The 19,062-nt window shown below is 57.4% G+C and overlaps 6 protein-coding genes across 6 annotated transcripts; all 6 read left to right on the top strand.

Moving 5' to 3' along the window:
* Nucleotides 1-163: 163 nt before the first annotated feature.
* Nucleotides 164-745, top strand: LBRM_20_1190 (conserved hypothetical protein; the record flags this gene model as incomplete). Its single annotated transcript, XM_003722936.1, has 1 exon — nucleotides 164-745. One exon carries the CDS (start codon nucleotides 164-166, stop codon nucleotides 743-745), a length of 582 nt encoding a protein of 193 aa, XP_003722984.1.
* Nucleotides 746-2,237: 1,492 nt separating this feature from the next.
* On the top strand, nucleotides 2,238-3,374 carry LBRM_20_1180 (conserved hypothetical protein; the record flags this gene model as incomplete). The annotated part of the gene is made up of 1 exon (XM_001564353.1): nucleotides 2,238-3,374. One exon carries the CDS (start codon nucleotides 2,238-2,240, stop codon nucleotides 3,372-3,374), a length of 1,137 nt encoding a protein of 378 aa, XP_001564403.1.
* A 609-nt stretch (nucleotides 3,375-3,983) lies between these two features.
* LBRM_20_1170 (conserved hypothetical protein) lies at nucleotides 3,984-5,522 on the top strand (the record flags this gene model as incomplete). Its single annotated transcript, XM_001564352.1, has 1 exon — nucleotides 3,984-5,522. The coding sequence occupies one exon, from the start codon at nucleotides 3,984-3,986 to the stop codon at nucleotides 5,520-5,522; it is 1,539 nt and encodes a 512-aa protein (XP_001564402.1).
* A 1,074-nt stretch (nucleotides 5,523-6,596) lies between these two features.
* LBRM_20_1160 (conserved hypothetical protein) lies at nucleotides 6,597-13,817 on the top strand (the record flags this gene model as incomplete). The annotated part of the gene is made up of 1 exon (XM_001564351.2): nucleotides 6,597-13,817. The coding sequence occupies one exon, from the start codon at nucleotides 6,597-6,599 to the stop codon at nucleotides 13,815-13,817; it is 7,221 nt and encodes a 2,406-aa protein (XP_001564401.2).
* Nucleotides 13,818-14,841: 1,024 nt separating this feature from the next.
* Nucleotides 14,842-15,633, top strand: LBRM_20_1150 (conserved hypothetical protein; the record flags this gene model as incomplete). The annotated part of the gene is made up of 1 exon (XM_001564350.1): nucleotides 14,842-15,633. The coding sequence occupies one exon, from the start codon at nucleotides 14,842-14,844 to the stop codon at nucleotides 15,631-15,633; it is 792 nt and encodes a 263-aa protein (XP_001564400.1).
* Nucleotides 15,634-17,073: 1,440 nt separating this feature from the next.
* On the top strand, nucleotides 17,074-18,666 carry LBRM_20_1140 (conserved hypothetical protein; the record flags this gene model as incomplete). Its single annotated transcript, XM_001564349.1, has 1 exon — nucleotides 17,074-18,666. The coding sequence occupies one exon, from the start codon at nucleotides 17,074-17,076 to the stop codon at nucleotides 18,664-18,666; it is 1,593 nt and encodes a 530-aa protein (XP_001564399.1).
* Between the last annotated feature and the right edge of the window lie 396 nt (nucleotides 18,667-19,062).

Raw genomic sequence — 19,062 nt, 5'->3', positions numbered from 1 at the left:
CTATTCACTCTCTCACTCTGTTGCACCCTGGTCGCGTGTGTGTCCTGCGGTGTCGGTGCATCGTAAAAAAGCTGAGTGACACCGATGCACACCGTCACTTCTTATAATACGTTCCCACTCTCTGTGCCTCTGCATGTAGGCCACATGGGTTTACCTGCACTGCATGTTCCCCTGCTTAGTTCAGGCACAGCCGGGAAGATACCTACTTAGGGTGTACGCCAAGCCCGGTGCACGTGCGTCCGCCTTTGCTGCACCCCTGACCCCTTCGCTGACCGAGGCCGACTTGCGCATTGCGGCAGCACCGGTGGAAGGGCAAGCAAATGCGGAACTCCTTCGCTACCTTGATGAGCTCGTTGAGCGTGGCTTCCGTTCGATGACGGAGGACCATACCGAGTACGTGAAAGACACCTGTTATGCACAAGTGCTAGCAGCGGATGCAACTACCACTGCAGCCTCCACCCAGTCCGCCAAGAGCAGTAGCGGTGGCGATCGGATATCGACAAAGAAGGGAAGGTCGAAGAATGCGGTAGCGACAAGCTGCGCCTCGTTGCGGCTGCGGAGTGGTGCTGGTGACTCGCAGCAGCCGACGGGGTCAACTGCTCCGCCCTCAGAGGCGGTATTTCCAGATCGCATAGAGGTCAGTCTAGTGCGTGGCGGCACATCACGAGAGAAGACACTATTGGTCGTGTTTCCCGGCACCCGTGCTCAGCTGGCAGCTATACTAGAAAAGGAGTCTCAGGAATGAATCACGAGCCCGCTGATTGCATTATCGGAAGACGTTTCGCGTTCGTATGGGTGTGTGCACATGTTTTCTCTATCGTCCTTTGAGTTACAATGAAAACTACACCTTTAGTTCGCCGCCTCTCTGTACTCGCGCTCACCACCGTTCCCTCACCCTCTCTCACTCCTCCTCCCCTCGTCACTGTCACATCGACCTTTGCGAGCAGAAAAAGTTAACAGAGTAGACCTGGAAGTGAAGAGGAAAGAGAAGGGGAGGACACCACGCAGCCTTCCGCTAGTGGGGGGGGGGGGAGAAGACACACAACGAAGGGAGTCTACCAAAGGGGGCTCATGCTCAAGTGCTCTATCCTAAGACGATTATGTTCCGGCACAGGCGTTAGAGTGCCTGGATGCATATGCGAACGTGTGTGTTTTGCGCTGTGGGAAACACGCTGTGCGACATTCACACCCGCGGAATGTGTTGGAGGTGCATGGCTTCCGCCCTACCTCGAACCTCGCTTATATCCCTTTGCGCGAGATCATTTAGCTGGCCTCTCGCTACTACTCTTATGTCTGTCCCATTCTTTGCTCTGCCTCATCGTTTCGCCAATCGCCTGCACTCGTCGCCGGTGATATTATGTGTGGGTGTGCATCACACACCGCTGCCAAACCTGTCTACTCATTACACATACACATGCGCACACCAACGCACAAGCCGCTACTCTCTGCTCAGTTGTCCTTCCATACAGTGGGTTCTGCCTTCTCGGCTCTCTTTTCTCTCCTTGCTTTCCTTCCCGCTCATCTCCTTCCCCCCCCCTCCTCCTCCTCCCCTGCTTGCTGTTCGTTGTGTGCTCGTATGTATGTCTGCTTTAGCGCTTCTCTTACGCGCTTAGTTCTCCTTCTTTCGTCGTTTCTCTACGCCTCTCTCCCCCTCCCCGCTTTCGCTCGCGCTTGCGCCTAGGGGCGAGTGGGTTATCTACACAGGCACACATACACATACAAACATAGAGTGGCTCTCACACGACTGTGCTTTCGTTTTTTCTTGTCTCGCGCGTTGTTCTTGTGCTTTTTTTACAGCACCGCTACCGTGAAAACTCGGAAGACACCACTCGCTAGCCTTGCATCTCTGCTCTCCTCTCCTTAATGTTTTTGGTCTCGTAGCATTTTGTCTTGTGCGTCACGAGACCTCCTCACTGTGTCGCTTTCGCACTCACCCAAACACGCGAGCGGGAGGTATGAACTACCAAGTCTTCAGCTACATGCCGTCGGCGACGGCGGCTCCCGGCGCGGCGTCGCTTAGTGCTGCCGATTCACAACCACGACCCATTCGCGTCACTCCCTCAGCCCTATCTGCCCTTCTCTACGCCATTCTCTACTCTATTGAGTTTCAATCCCCCGTCGGGCCGCGGCCCGCCGCGCTGCGCGACTACGCGGCGTCGCGTGGTTCTGGCGGTACGGTCAGCACCGGCACAACGGCTCCGTCGGCCACCACGCTTTTAACTTCTGCAGTGTCTGTGATGTCCAGCTTTTGGGGCCGCTACCCAGCCACAATGCAGAACCAGTCGCCGCAGCAGGGTGGTTCTTTCCGAGTAGCCACGGGTACGACAGCAGCGGCATTTCCTGGTTCCTTTGACACCTCCCCAGATACCTCGGCGCGGTCGTTGACGCTCGCCGAGACAGCCGAGTTGGCGGCGCTTCAGCGGCAGCATGATCAGCCGTTTGTAGTACCGGTGACACAGGTCTTGCACAAGCTCGGTGGCGTCCACATCACCGTTCGTGAGACGCACAATCCCACGATCACCACCGCCTACAATCGCGTGGTGGAAGAAATCGAGGCTCTCGTGTCGCAGCACGAGCAGCGGCTAGCTCAGCTCAACTCTTCCAGTTCGCCATCGTTCTCCAGTCAGGCGCTGATAGCGGGGCAGAGCGCGTCGGCCAACGCGACGGTGCTCAGCAACCCCATGGACGGCGCTGGCGCTGTGGAAGCCTTGCGGGGGGAGAACACAGCCTATCGGCTAGCACCTAGCGGCAACACAGCGGGCGTGCCGGCGCCACCACCACTACCGCGGGCTCTCTTGCAGCCAGTCGATCTGCGGCACGCACTGCCTTTGTCGGGCTCACCCATGTCCCCGTCTCAGTCGGTCTCGGCCATGGGCAGCCCCACGTCGGACGCCCCAGCCGCAACGTGGAGCCGCGGCGGGGGTGGATGCAACGGCGACAGTGGGGATGCGTTGACACCGGGTCTCGATGAAATCGGTCTGATGCTCTCGGTGCGTTTGCTGTCGAAAGAGGTGACGCGGTGGCGCATGGCCCACGAGCGGCCGCTGGCGGAATGGCGCTTCCCCATTATCCGCACTTCAAATGAGCGTATGATTCGACCGCGCACGCAGAGTTCGGCGCTGGTGGGTACTGCAGGCAGTGCTGCCGCGGATGGCACTGAGTCCAATCGCCGCGACAACCGCAGAGAGAGTGGGGCGCGGAGCTTCGCTTCAGAGTTGACTCTCGTAAACGACCCTGAGCAAGTACACCAAGTACTGGACTTCATCTTGAAGTCGAGCTACCAGACAACGAGCATGGAGACGTTCACAGACTTCACCTCCGGCGAGTTGGTGTTTGACGCGCATGTACAGGAGAAGCACCGCTTCACACAGTGACGCACCTCCTTCGTGAATGCGTTTGTTTGCTCATTTCGTGTTGGACACCAGTCGTGGTAGCGGTGTTGATGCGTAAAGCGTACGTTATCCAGTATGAGGCCTTCCTTGATACGTGCGTTGTTCTAGGAATAGTTGCATCTGCTTGAGCGAGTGCATGCATGTGAAGGATGCTGTCTATTTCGGCTGCTCGACTCGCTTTGGTGATGAACTCATTTTTTTCTTTTCGTGCTTATTACGTCTTCCGTAGCAGCAACCAGAGGAGAAATGGAAGTGGAGTCTCAGTACGAGCCTCGCTTATCAAGTTACAAGCACGGATTAGTTTGACAGCCACAGGCGAGGTGCTCTCGACCTCTCCGCCTAACTCCCTTGCACGCACAGATGCCGAGGCGACGGCGCCACCTCGTTTTGGCTCTTTTGGCTTTCTCACATGGGTGCCTGTTCATATTGGTGTCGCCTCCACCAGATGAGGGGGGCGTGCTTCTGCAGACTCAGCGTCTCTCTCTGTACCTCTGGGGGCTTCCCATTTTCAAGCTTGCCGCTAACTCTAATTCCCCTACTCTCTCTCTGATCGCATTCCGTTGTTTTTCTCTCACCCACACTGAACAGACGATGGGCAACCACTGGGCACCGTACGAGCGCGCATGGGCACAAGATCCTCATCACCTGCCTCGTAGTGTGTGTTTGCCAGCGCTCCTCACGGAGGCCGACCGAGCAGTTGCAGCTGCGTTGGCGAACCTTTCCCGCGAGTATGACGCAACCATAACATACAAGTCTCGCCATGCCCTTGCAGAGCCGCATCTCACACCGACTGAGCAGGAAGGCGACGTGGCCACCCATCTCACCGGGTGTCACCCTCATGATACGTCGCAAGCAGACGCCGAGCGCGACCAGCGCTGCATCGAACCTGCCGTCAGTTGCGCATCGCACGATTGGCGGCAGCTCTACTGCTCTCTCTGCTTTATACAAGCTCCCATGGTGCGGTGCAGCAGACCGGCGTTTCGCCAAGTGTGTCGATCATGGGGAACGCGCATAGGCTACACTCACATGCTCATTGCTGAGAGCTTCGTCAAGTCGCCGCATGCACGACACGCCGAGTTTGCGCTGTACGAGGGCGAAAATCGACTCGTCGTGCAACTGGCCGCGAAGAGTGGGACTGATGCCGCAGAAGCTGCTCTGCTCCTTCGACCATACTGTGACGCCATCGACCTTAACTGCGGGTGCCCACAGCGGTGGGCAATGAAGGACGGAATCGGGGCGGTTCTACTCGACCAACCAGAACGGGTGGCGGACATGGTGCGCTCTATTCGCAACGCCATGCCAGACGGGAACACAGCGCCAATGATGGTCAGCATCGGTGGTGCGTGCAGCAGCTGCCCCGCCACCGCCCCACCATTTCTTCCGTGTGTGGTGAAGATGCGGATTAAAGATGACCTGCGCAACAGCGTCGACTTTGCGCGGCAGTGTGAGGCGGCCGGTGCATCTTGGCTGACAGTGCATGGCCGATCCGCTACTAGCCAACCAAGCGCCGCAGTGCAGTTTGAGGCCGTCAAGCTCATCCGAGAGAATCTCTCAGTGCCCGTGGTGCTGAACGGTGGTGTGAGGGATGTGAGCACGGCGATGGAGGCGGCTCTTCGCACCGGTTGCGGCGGGCTTATGTCCGCGAACGGGCTGCTCGACAACCCTGCGATGTTTTACTCAGGTGCATCGAGGGCTGCCATGGAGGCGGAGCTGAGCTTTGTAGCGAGCCGCTGCGAATGGTCACCCCAAACCTGCGATCCTGTGTCGCTGCCGGCGGAGACGGCAGCGCCTGATGCTTTCTCTAAGGCGTTCTCCCCGGTACGGCCAGTGTCGTTCTTGTGGGCACCCAACCGGTCAAGCGCAGACGCCGTGTTACTGCGATACACAGTACCTGACCTGTGGCAGACTGCCGTCACCCCACGCGAGGTCATCTCAGATTTCATGCGAGCGGCTATTCGTACCGACCTGACAGTGCCAACAACAGTGCAGCAAGTGTTACGCATGGCGCGGCTGTATGTATCTCCTGCGGAGCGCAATCATCTGGTGCTGCTGCGATCTAACCTCTCCGTTCTGAACTCTCTGCAGGACATTGGCGTGTACGTGGAAGGCGGGCGCATCGGATGCGAATAAACTCGAACGGGCGAGAGAAAGTTCGACCTTCCTCGGAAGTGCAGGTGCATGCATGTGCGTAGGTGTAGGCCGACAAAAACACCCGTACATCTACTACTCGTTTCCTCCTCTCGCGCTGAGTCTGAGAGCAGCTCAGCAACTTTTGTTGTTGCCTTTCTGCACCCTCTCACGAAAAGCAACACAATCGAAAACATCATTGATGAGGCTGAGGAAAAAAAAGAGAGTGAGGCAATTGAGTGGTGATCCGCACCCGCTGCGCACAGGAGTCGTGATGGCGATGATCTGTTTTGGTACGCAGTCCCGTTTCGACTCCCCCACCTCTCTTTTGTCTTCACCACTGTTTGCGTAGACGTTCGTATCGGTAAGACTTCCCCTCTGTCACCTCGAACCGAGTCGTCAACCTCCGCGCGCTGCATCTCCCTCTCCCCCACCTCACTTATGAGCTTCCCCACCCCTACCTCTCCCCCAACACCCACACCCACACACACACGCATACACCCCCTTTCGATCTTTTTCCTCCCTCCATCCTCCGACTACTCGTCGCTTTGTTTTTTTTTTCTCGTTCCCCTCATTATCCTCCCATGCCTACAACTTTGACAGTTACCCGCAGCGGCCGCTCGATTTTCTTCCTCCTCCTTTTCTTTCTTTTCCTTTCCGCTTTTCTATATAGAGTCCATTTATCCCAGCGCCACAGACCCCCGCCCCACCCGCGCGCCCAGCTGCCATTTTTTGGCCCTTTGTTTCCGTTGCACACCCGTCTTTTTCTGTGGCTCTCACAGGGTAGTGGAAGCGGAAAAGTCAGTAAAGAGGGGGGGATGCACGCTCGTACTGATGAACGCGAGTCCTCCTCCACTGCCGCGCTTAGGTAGCCACAAGTCTGCTATGGGCAGCTCGTCTACTGCGCCATCCTCTACACCATACTCGCCAACCCCTTGGCCTCACATCAATCCAGTGAATGTATCCTGTTTACCTGACCAAGCGAATCGACCGCACATCGACGTGGGGTGTGATGTCAACGGTGTCCCTCTCGCCTCGTATAGCTCAAGCAGCCTCTCTGATGGCGGTGCAACTGGCATGGGAGCGGTACCACCACAGCAGCCAAAGCCCTCGTCGAGACCCGTTCCAGCGCGTTCACCTAGTAGCGCCTCTGCGGATGCGTGGAGGGCGAGCATGGGAGACGAACTACTGCACGGGAAGCCGCTGCAGCAGGATTCGCCGGACGTCGCCGCAGCCGTTCCGCGGGAAGACCTGTACAGTACCTTGGAGGAGGCGGAAGGCGACATTGATGTGGACTACGCAGACGAAGGGAGCGCACAGTCACGTGAGGTCAGTGGTAGAAACGATGGCGCAAGACACCCTCAACACCGCTTTCCAGTCATGATGCCAGGAAGTAGTTTAGCCACGATCGCTGTGCCGCCGATCCCAACGATGAGCTCCATCGCCGGGCCAACCAGCCCAATGAGTCTCTCCAGTTCTATTGCCACCGACACCCCACGGTCTATCTTGAGACAATCGGGCTCCGCAAGCGGCAGGACGCCACAGTCGAGCAGCCGCCGAATTAGCTTTGTAGGGGTCTCGCCTCCCCGACTGGATGAACCCCACGACCGTCGACATGGCAAAGAAGAAAACGAGGGCGACAGCGACGATTACGAGTCCGCAGAGCCGTCGCTGCGCTACGACATCGTGACACTGACAACGCCTGTCAATGGGACGCCGCCACGGCACGCGCGAAGCGCGCGCAGCCTCGATTCTTCCTCGCCTAACAGTGACTATCACAGCCAGGAATGTAACGAGGATCCTAGCCGCAGGGCGTCGAGCCCTGTGCCAGCGCCACAGCAACAGTGGGCCTCGTCCTCACTTTCACCGGAGCGTCCACGTCTATCTAGTCGCTCCCGGACCCACTCCCCGCCACGCGGCAGCGGGGGCGGATACACAAGCCGGACTGGGCTGCCATTATCGACGCCGGTGGCAGTCCCCTCCGCGCCCCCCTCACCCGAAGAAGAAGGAGACGAGATTACGCTTGATGTGGCGCCGCAGCACCGCGTTCCTGCCTTGCAGAATCTCACGCAAGGTCCCGATCGACGTATCGATCAGCGCCGCGCGAGAAGTCCTTCGATGGAGACTATCGGGCACGACGACGACGTACTGACCCAGCCGCACAATCGAAGCGAAACCGAGGGTGTCGCTGACGTCGCCGCGGTTGTGCGCCGCCCGCCTCCACGGCAGCGCTGGCCGTCAGACGCGTACCAAGATGACCCCCCAACAGAGGTGAGCATCCAGCAGCGGGGGCGGCAATCCCGACGTGAAAGACTTGACCCAGAGGATGACATGGACAGCAGCAGCAGCAGTCAACGGAGCAATGACAACGACTCGCTCAGCACTGGCAGCGACGACTCCTTGTCAGCACGCTACGCCTCACCCCTGAAGGCACATCAAGAGGAGCAGCGAGGGCTGAGCCACCTGCCGACCTCATCATCACCACCCGTGCCCGCCTTTTCTGCTCATAAACCGCGGGCCGGCAGCCCCACGCCCCGTCGACACAGTGCAAACTCAACCGAGAATAGTGATCGTACCAGCAGTAGTAGTAGAGGCAGCACCTTGAGCCAAAGGAGAACAAGTCGAGTGCCGTCATCGGCGACGCCGCTACCGCCACTGCAGACTCAGCAAGACAACACATACGAACGAAATCTCGGCAACAGCAGCCACGAGCACAATCATGGACGCTCTTCAAGAGCGGTGACGAGCGCATTCCTATCGACCTCACACAACCGCAGTTGCGGCATGCTGGTGGGTGAAGAAAATCGAGGGCAGGACAACCATGCCAATTCAGGAGCTCCACCTCCATACAGAGAAACGAGCTTGTTTTCCTCCACTGGATATTCCCCCTCCACTATTACAGGCCACAGCTCCGACCGGAGTGTGGCAGGTGACCTGTCCGGCTTCGCGACCGCGGCGGCCGCGCCGGAGCCGAGACGGATGCCGTTTCGGACGCGTAGAAAGCACCACGGCTACACCGATACATCTGCTACAGTGCTAAAAAACTACCAGCAGCAGCATGAGGTAATACCGTCTGTTCTATCAGCTGTGACCACGACGGAGCAATCGAAACAAACCAAGGATAGGCAAGCCGCAGGAGTGGTGGAGGGAGATGTGTCACAGGTATATGTAGATCCGCTCTTACGCGAGCGTCGTCACCGTCATGAGCTCGCGCGACAAGAGTCTCTGCCACATCAAGAACAGCACTCACTAAGTGCCAAAGCGAGGAGCACCAGCTCCCACGTAGAGCAGCCGCATCGGCGGCACTCGAGGCCCCACGCGCGTCGCAGGAGCCCGTGCTCGGAAAGAGCGGCGAACCGCCAACCAGCAACCTACGAGCCGGTGAGCTTGCGCGATATAATGAAGCGCCACGATTCGCCCACTACCAAATCACGACGTGGCACTTCATTCGGTCAGTCCACTACCGGTGTTATACTACATCCGCCTTCTGAGGTGCGGCAGCTTCACCTCCAGCGCAGCAGCCATGACAACGATGGTGCCGCTCACGGTCTGAAACTCGGCGCCGCTGCCATGGAAGCGTCAGTCAAGTCCTCTTCACTCCTCTCTAGTGGTGGGGTGCCGGCCGACGAGCTTCTCTGGGACACTTCTACGCTGGCCTCCCACGCTAGAAGCAGTCCTCCGCCCTCTGTCTCCTCAAGGTTCTCCTCAGAGCGGGTGCTCAACACCCCAGGCGGAAGGAAAGTGCTTCGCAAGAAGCTCGTTGTCGTCGTGCGCCGCAAGAAGACTGGCGCTGTACCTTCTGAGAACGATCCGGTGATGCAGATGTCGCTGCTGCCCTTCAAGGAGGGAGCTGCAGCGTTACTTGAATCAAACTCCCTGTTGCAAGGGTCTCCGCAGCAGCAGCGACGCGCGCGCAGCGCCAGTTTACCAGCCGCTGCAGCTGCTCCGGTTCTGGAGAAACTGATCGACCACATGGGACAAAGTAGGTGTACCTCCATGTCCTCTCGTTTTCCTAGCCGTGTATCTCAACGTCAATGCTGGAGCTCGAGCGAAGCTGCGCACAAGTGCGACGGTGGCGACTACCATGCCAGTGAGGACGAGATCAGCGAGGCAGATCGTAGACAGTTCCGGCAGGCACTGTCGGAACTGTCCTTTCGAAGTGCGAGCCGCCGATCCTTTGTCTCGCCATCGACCACGACAACAGCGTTGCGGTCGCACAGTAGTCACACACGCTCACCGCATTCACAACACAGCGTGCCACACGATCGTGAGCGGCCACGACACCGCAGCCACCGGTCTCACTCAGCTGCGATGAACGACACGGTAACGAGTGTGCGCACGACGTCGCCATCCCACGAACGATCTTCTCGAGGCGACTCATGCCACTCAAATGAGAAGTCGGCGCACAGGTGCAACGGTGGGTATCCTCACAATTCACGACGGAGGCACAAGCACGAGAGCAGAAGGCACAGCTCTGTTGAGCACCGGCGACGCTCTCTTTCGCCTGCAACCATCCCCGGCGCTCGGTATTGCGCGACCCAGAACGAAGAGTTCTACAGCGCCGCGCACATGGCAAAGGATGGGGCGGCGCTTGTTTTATCGCCTTTGGTGGAGCGCATAGGCATCACACCGATGTCGATGCAGGTTCTTCCGCGTCTGGTGCTGCGATCGGAGATTGGTGTGTCGCCGCAACGGCAGTATAACCACGACTTACACAGTAATATTGACGCATTCGGGCACACCAACGGTGCGTGGTCCGCCTCCGACGATGAGGGTGAGCATACTGTAGTCCGAGTCTTCGATGCCAAGAGTGATGGACTTCGTTCGCGTCCACTCTTGCTGCAGTTCAGCAGTGGCACACAAACCGATGAGGCTGCCGGAGCCACCCTAGCTTTTGGTAGTGCTCGCAGTGGGATGCCACTGTTGGTGGCGGCGCCAGTGCAGCGGCTTCCCGCAGTTGGGCCGAAAGGAAACACGCGCAACTCGGCGCACAGCATAGCTAGGAAGATCGCCTCCATAGAAAATATAGCGTCAACAGTTAAAGAGTGCGCAGCGACCTCGTCGCCTGTCAGCGACGCTTCCGCTTCCGAGTCCCCAGCGTCGTTTGTAAAGCGGGCGGTGTCGCCGACGGCGGCAGCAGAGCCCTTCACCAGCTCCACTTCGCATATTCATAGCAGCTACAGTGGTGAGGCAGGAGGAGGAGCAACGAAGGTCTTTAGAGACAATGTAGGGGTGTCCAAGACATCAACGGATGTCCCGCTCTCAACGTCCGCCCCTCCGCTCTCGGTGGCCCCAGTGCATATGACCGCGACCCACTCTCAGTTGATCATCCAGCACCCTGACACCGCCGCATCTGCCACGATGGGTACCACCGCAAGCGTACCGCTTTTTATGCCCCCTCTCATGGTCGATGACCTGTCGCAGTTGTCTCATGAGTGGCAGTCCACACTGCACGAGCGCACAAGCAAGGCGAAGCAGGATGCGGTAGAAAAGTTCCTGATCGCGTCGGCTGAGGCTGGAGCGGCATCGACGGAGGCTACAGTCGCTGCTGCTGCATCGTTACCACCACTGTGCCTCGCTGGCTCCGTCGTCCTGGGAGAGAACTCTAACATGTACGCCAGTGGATGTGCAGGGCCAAGAGTTCCTGCTGTGGGTGCTGAAGCAAGCTTCGAGAGACAGGGTTGCAACACGTCAACACAGGCACATCAGGGTCTCGCACTACAGGAGTTTTATGGGGGTTCTGTCGCCTCAGCTGCCATTCCCAGCGTGTCGCTCTCCGCGTACGCGATCCCACCGCGATCTGGACCGCGGTCTTTTTTGGAAATTGAGCGCGATGTGCAGCAACGCAGTGGCAGTTCACAATCGGCGGTGCAGCAGGCAACTGGTCAGCAGCAGCAGGAAGAGAGGTCTCTCTCGCTCTTTACACCATCGAAAGCGAAGTACATGCAAGAGACTTTGGTAGCGAGAGAACTGGCTTCGGGAGGCAAGGCGGCTGCTGTCAAGAGCAGAGGCAGCGGAGAGGAGAGCTTTACGGCGGCTACGAAGCACAGTGGCGGTAAGGATCGCGGCGCTTCGTCGGAGCGTCTTCGCGCCAACAGCAATGGTCCTCGACCCACAAAGTCTTTTGATCTGGAAGCTCCGTCTACGGTGGAAGCCAACGACACCGTTGATGTAGTGGACATTGTTCAACCGCCTCTACCGACGGATCTTCTCTCCGCGCCTTCCACGCTTGCCGAAGCCGAGGAGCAGGCCCGACGAGGAAACAGGACGTGCAGTAGCAGCAGCAGCAGCAGACAGCGCTCTCGCTCTGTAGTAGAGAAAGAAACGCCAGCAGAGGGAACTATCGCCGCCGCTACCAGCGGTGTGGGTGTCCACAGTGCGCTGCCGCTGCCGTCTTTCTTCTCCGTCGTTGAGCCTGCTACAGAGGCGCACACGTCGCACTCAGTAAAGAAGGCAGCGAAGCATCGCAGCGGTAATCGCCATCGACGAAACGAGCGTCGCAAACACTCCAGCCACCACGGCACCAGCGCTTCAAGCCGTCGCTCTCCATCACCATCCTCCTCGGAGGCATCGAAATTGCACAGCACCAAGCGAAATAAAAAGTCCAAGGAGAAGAAGTCGAGGTATGATGGCGACGACAAGCACAAGAAGCGTAAACACGGTCACGAGCGCCATGGCCGCTGCAGCCGCAGTTGCACTCGCTCGCGGTCGTCTCGGGCTGGTGACGCCACCTTTTTTGAGATGAGTGATGACAGCGAAGTGGACAGCAATCTCACAACATCCATGGAGTTCCAGTTATCACGGCTGCTGTTGCTGCGTGAGGCGGCGAGCGTCAAAGTCCCGACTCCCACTGCGGCTAGTGGCGCGTCACGGAGAAGCAAGCATGATAAGGAAAAGGAAAATAGAAAGGCGGCTGCAGCGAAGAAGGGCGAGCACCACCATCACCGCAACCGAAGCGCGAAGGCGAAGAAGAGAAAGATGTCATCAAAGCGTGGGGAAAAGCGGCGCAGGACTTTGTCCGCAGGCTCTACGGTGTGCCGGATCAGCAGCGGCACGGAAAAGAAGAAAAAGACGGGAAAGGAAAAAGTGCGGCACCGCTCAGCCTCGCCTCCGAACCCGTGGCCCCTGCCACCACCGCCCCCGTGTCAGCATTCAAACGCCCTGTACGGCGTGGAGGCCACGGCAGATGACGCCGCCGCCGGTGGTGCTGTCGACGCGAAGATCAGGTCGGCCGCACTACGTTCCGATTGGGCCCTCCGCTACCGCAGTCTCTGCGACGACCACGCCACCCTTGGGTCGCCACGCTCCATTCTCGAAGATCACACCCAGTCGCGCTCTCGTTACCAATCGACGCGTCCCTCCTTCAGGGGTGGAAGCCTCTACACTGGTGATCAAGAAGAGGGTGTCGAGACGGATCGTGCACGTCATCACACAAAAACGCGTGCCGGGGAAGACTCAGAAATGCTGTACGGACATTATCGTCGGTACTCACACAACATATCACCACTGCGCGGACAACGCCCCTACGTGGCATCTGCAGCCTCGAGATGGGCAGACGGCGCTCGGCGAGCTTACAGACCCGCGTTACGCGCTGATACCACTGTCGAAGAGTCCCCCTTACAGCATCGCAGCCACAGCGACCCGAGTCGGCCGTCGATGAGGTGGGGTGACTACGTTCGGGGCGCAGAGCGCGGCGCCGCGGGCGGGCCGTTGTCACCTTTCTATACGCACACGGGTCGCCCTCAGTCCCTCGCCCAGCGCCGACGCAGTAGGAGCATAGACACCATTACAGGAGGGGCATGCAGTAATGGGGGTGGTGAAGGATACTCGCGTGCTTCGGCACAGCCGACCTCGTCTACCTGCTCGGCCACCTACACAAGCCGACGGCGACAGACGGGTGAGTTTGACCATATCGACGACCTGCCGATACGGCAGTACTTCAACAAGGAAGCCGTGAGAAAGAGCGATGTAAAGGAAGACAACCCCCTCGTATCCACGCCAACGCAGGATGGTGCCGAGGAGTGGAGGCCTGACAACGCCAGAGACTTCAGCTATCTTCGTCCGCGTGAACGAGCAGGCAAACGGACGCCGCCACTGCCACCGCCACCCTCACCGCCCCTAGCCTCCACATCACCGCCAGCGGTGCAGACAGACAGTATATTTGCTGCCATCCCGCGTTCAGGTGCGCTACCCATCCTGACAGAGTACACCGTGACAGATGCACAGACTGCTGAGGATTTTGTGCAGGGGGTGAAGGAAATCATCAGCGCACTGCAGCTGTACAGAAAATCGGTGTGAGACGACTGAAGCTTCGGCAAAGGTGACGGTAGAGGTACCGACTGCACCGTCTGAATGTGTTCGCTTGCCCATGTATCTGTGAAGGTCTGTGTATATGTTAACGTGTTACCTTACTTTCCTAGAGATGAGCTAGCACCAGGACTGATTGTGGTTTTCGAGTTTGGGTGCGGGTGCTCGCCTGTCCCTCTCCCTTTGTCCTCTCTTTCTCTCTCACTTGACCTCGTTGCACAGCTTAGAGGCTCTGGCCACTGGGAAGAGATGCGTGGATGTGTTTGTCTGCGTTGGATGGCGCAGCCGTGTCTCTCTTCTATGCTTCTCTTTCGTTGGTTCTTTCTCTTTTTCATTCCTTTCAGTCTCTCCTGTCGTCGTTGTGGTTGTGCGGAGAGGAGTGGCGTGTGGCAATTGGCCTCTGTTTTCTGTGTTCCTCTTCGCTGTGGATTTTACATGCGCTGGTGCTCTCTCCAACACGGGAGGGGGGGGAGGTTGTATCGCCTCCCGGAAGAGGAATGCAACCGTACGCGCAACTCTCCTCCCCACTCACCATGTAGACATGAAACTACGGCATTGCTCATCTGATTCACTCAATATACGCAGAGAGCCACTTATTGATGCCCCTGGTGACAGCAACAACACGATGGAGAGTGAGGAGGAGAAGACGGAAGGCCAGCACTCTCTCCCATAGCCCGCCTCCACGTGCAATCTTTGGGCTCTTGTTGCGTTCACACTCCCTTGACATTCTCTACGTGTCTTTTGCGCCGCTTGCCGAGTGACCTTCCCCCCCCCTCCCTCCCCCTTCTTGTCTTTTCCCTCCCAATCTGCCCTTGCCCCTGTAGCTGCGAAGCCGACACGGCAGGAAAGGGGAGAAGAAGCGCCTCCAACACTCTCGCAGGCCCCTTATTGTTCCTTTTCTTGTGTCTGTTTAATCAGCAAGGTGAGTGTTTCCCCGTTAGAGCACACAAGCATACCACAGTGGTGCCCATACCATCACAAGGACAATCATCTCGATCGCTTCAACAGCGACATAATGGCGTCCATCCCCTTCACTGAGGAAGACCTCCATGAGCTCTACACGTGGGTGGATGAGATCCCAATCTCACGGCCGAAGCGTAACATCGCCCGTGACTTCGCCGATGGCTGCTCCGTGGCAGAGATACTTAAGTTCTTCTTCCCGAAGTTAGTTGAGCTACACAACTATGTCCCGGCAATGTCGCACGCGAAGAAGTTGGACAACTGGAACACGCTCAATACCAAGGTGCTGCGCAAGCTGTACTTCGAGGTTCCCCCAGAGGAGGTGGAAGACATCATAGCAGCCGTGCCCGGCGCCATCGAGCGCTTCCTGCGGGCCCTACGGTTGAAGGTCGCACAGATCAAAACGAGGCGGGACGAGATGATAATGATGGGGGAGATTCCGGGGTGTGAGAGGATGCAATGTGCGAACCCATCACAGGTGCAGCTGCATCCTCGAGGTGATCATGCGAGAGATGATGGAGGCTCTACCGCTGCGACTTACCGCGGAAGCAAGCGGCCCTCGTTTGTGGCGCCGCCTCCCCGATCTGTATCGTCTCAGAGGTCTGCCTCAGCAGACCTGCAGGCAGCCTCACGGCAAGCACAGCCACAACGACAGCCAGCGGCGTTGGCTGTGAATGAAGAAGCGAGCTTGGCACATGTTGTGCGTGAGAAGGACTATACAATTCAAGAACTGCGCGAGACGGTCGTCATTCTCTCAGAGAAAATTGTGAAGTTAGAGGAGCTGGTTCGTGTGAAGGATGAGAAGCTTAGTCAATACCGCCAGAAATTTGGCCGCATGCTAGCATAGCCACCGCAACGTTCCCCTGCTCAGGATGGGGTGTCTCGCTTGATAGAGAAAGCGTGTGCCAGTTTGTGTACTGTACATACATGAACCATTGTGATGTGAAGTGCGGAGTAGTGCGCTTCTGCCTCTTTTTTCCACAATTACAGGTGTTGACGGTCTCTCCTTTCTGTCCCCCTCCCCCTCTTTATGTGTTTGCATGCCGTGTACTTGTATAGCTGTACGATAAACATCTGTGATCCCTTTGTTCGCATCTCTGGTTGCTCCTCTCTCCTGTTTTGCTGTTGGTGTTGTTCCGACATGTGGTATAAAGTTGTTGTGCACCCTCCGCTTCTGACAGTACATGGGCATTGCATGTGAAAACCATCGATGCACACACACGCACATCACACATTCCTCTCGCCGCTGACCACTTTGTTTTCCTTCCCACGCGGCGTGTGGGTGGGTGCCAATCATAATGCCTTTGCGTCTCTCGAGGATCCTAATCTTGTTTTCCCTTGGATCGCTGACGAAGACCGATAAGGCGGCAGAGGAACACAGACACCGATGGAAAGGCGCGTTGCTGTGCCCCAATGCATCCGCGCCGCTGGCTTCGACATTTGGGGCCGATGGCAAACTGCCATGGCTGTGGCAGAAAAAGAGAGCACGTGAATCGTTCAGCGATCCGCTGCAAAGATGACGCATCGTTCTTCCTCGGTCTCCCTCCCCTCCCCCCCTTTTCCCTTTCTCGTCTGACTTTTTCAGCACACCGTCCACCGCGCCATACAATGCAGTATGGCGCGTCACTACGTATCTGGAGGAGCGACTGTTGTATGGTGTATGTAAAGGGGGCGCTATTCTGCGTTAGAGTACATATGTTGCTCGCTCCCTCTTTGCTCAATATTATGCTTCTCCGCATCACCCCCTCCTTCTCGCTCGCTCCCTCTCTCCACATCGCCTGCGGTCATGCATATAAACGTGCGCACACACAACCCTTGTCACCATCGCGGCTGCCTAACGCGTGGGTCTTTCGTTCGCTCGGTTGCTCTTCGCTTTATTTTGGTGTTGGTGTCATCCTAAAACCCATTCCAACAAAACGGATGTGGCAAAGCGAGGAAAAGGACGTCGTAGTGCAGTCGCCTTTGATTGACTGTTGTTCTTCTTCTGCTATTTGGTTTCGGGTTTGCTCATCCCCCGCTTCCTCTCTCTTTCGCTCTTGTAGTGCGTCCATGCGGTCTGTGGTCCGCGCCCATTCGTCGCTTGCCGCCTGCTCGTCCTCTTCGCTGTATATATATATATATATATATATATATATAACGCATTGATCGCGTATGTAATCAAGCAAAAGGGATCAAAGAGAGGAGCAGAAGACTTTCATTGTCCCCTTTCCCTCTATTCCACTCTCCAGTACTGCCTGCATGCAAGTATTTCAAGCGCACACGAGCAGTGGAACTGGCAGTTTCAGCCATGAGCGCTCGTATGCAGGTTCCGCTGTCGCAGCGGCGACACACGAACATCGCCGTCGTACGGTACTCAAAAAACGGGGTCAAGCTGGAGATCGCCTGCTACAAAAACAAAGTCATCTCGTACCGCAGTGGCACAGAGAATCGCTTGGATGAAGTACTCCAGGTCGAGCGCATTTTCGCGAACGTCGCGCGCGGCTATCTCGCCTCAGAGAAGGAGATTCAGACTGTTTTTGGGGGTGATATGACAGAATTGGAAGCCATCAAGTACATGCTGAACCACGGAGAACTCCAGGTGGCGCAGCAGGAGCGCACAGCGGAGGTGGATGAAATGTTCAAGGATATTGCCGTCATCATTTCGCAGAAGTGCATCAATACCAAGACGCAGCGCCCCTTTCCCTCACAGGTGATAGAACAGGCACTCCGCTCCATCGGGGCTGCCGTGAAGCTTGATCAGCCAGTAAAGAAGCAAGCGCTGAGCCTCATGCACCTCCTCATTGACTCCAACGTCATCCCCATCGCGAGGGCCAACATGAAGATCCGTTGCACGACAACATCCGAGGCGGCGCTCGAGAAACTCCGTGTCTGGTGCCGCGATAATGACGCCGATGTGGAGAAGGTGACAGTGACGAGCAATGCAAGCGGCAGTGACAATGGCGGTGTCGGCCACTCTCTGGTGCTACTAATGCAGCCAAACCTATTTCGAGACCTCGATCACTTCATCAAAGAGGAGCTTCCCTCTGGTAGTACGACCCACATGGTGGACGCCGTCGTGACTGAGATCGGTGATTTGGATTTTCTGCTCGACGCCAAGACTGTCTCGCGTGCCAACGCGCAGCCAGGACGTGCAGAGGAGACGGCGACCACGAGCGGCTCGAGACGCGCGACAGCAACAGCATCGTTGCCATCCGCTGGCGGGGTTAGCGGTGGTCGCACAGACGTGAGCATAGTCCTCGGCTGGAACGCGGAGAACGCCTCTAGTGAACAGCACCCAAGTTATGGTGAAGGCCAGGGGGGCCGCCGCGGCAAGATAAAGAGCACTGCGCGACACAATCATCGAGGTCGACGGAACGACGATAGTGATGACGATGATCTTCTGGACAGCGGGACGGACGGCTCTGCGAAGGGTGGCGTGACTGTTGGCCTAGACATCGCGGCTGAGTTACATAAGCTTAACCTGGATCCCTCACGCAACTTTCAAGACGACAGCGACGATGACGGGGGCCGCGGGCGCGGTGGCAAGGGCAAGAGGAACAAGAAGAATGCCAGTGGCACCGGTGGTGTCCCACCGCAGAGCCAAGTCGATGGGGCCAAGAAGGCCGATGTCGGTGCCATAGCGTTGGATGACAATGACGAAAGCGACCGAAAGAGAAAGAAGACGAAGAAAAACGCAAAGAAGGGTAAGAAGGTGGCGTCGGCCAAGTCAGTGCCGGAGGTGGAGAAAACCTTCAGTGACAGCGACGAGGAGCTGATGGGCAACCGCAAGCAGCGCGCCAAGAAGCAGCAGGAGGCGCATGCGCAGCAGGGCGGCAACGACTGGGAGGAGGAAGACTTTGACTACGGCGAAGAAGAAGAGGTGGGAGAGCAGGTGAACTAGTGTACGTGCGTCAGTCCAGAAACCGTTCACTGCCTTCCTTTGCAGCTTTGGTGATGCTTCTATGCGCGCTGTACGTGGAGCTCTTCAGCCCCTTCGCTGCTCATGTGTCCCTCCATAGCCTCTCGGGTGCATGCGACTGTCTGCGGCGCCTCTTTGCTTGGGTCTTCACGCGGTATGAATGGCTGCTTGTGCGGTGAAGACGTATCCAAAAGTCCCTCTGCCACCCTCCCCTCTCCACCCCCGCCTTTTTTCGCACGACTTAGTCGTACTGCTGCTGGCCCCATCAAGACAAGGATAACAACTTCTATGTTGTTACTTCAAGAAACACCATGAAGTGGGTGACGGATAAGCTAGGGCAGCATAGCTACATCGGGCTTTGTTGACTGTGCATCTATG

Source organism: Leishmania braziliensis, assembly GCF_000002845.2.
Source record: "Leishmania braziliensis MHOM/BR/75/M2904 contig, possible fusion of chromosomes 20 and 34".
Lineage (NCBI taxonomy): Eukaryota > Euglenozoa > Kinetoplastea > Trypanosomatida > Trypanosomatidae > Leishmania > Leishmania braziliensis.
This window is presented reverse-complemented; position numbering and strand designations above follow the sequence as displayed.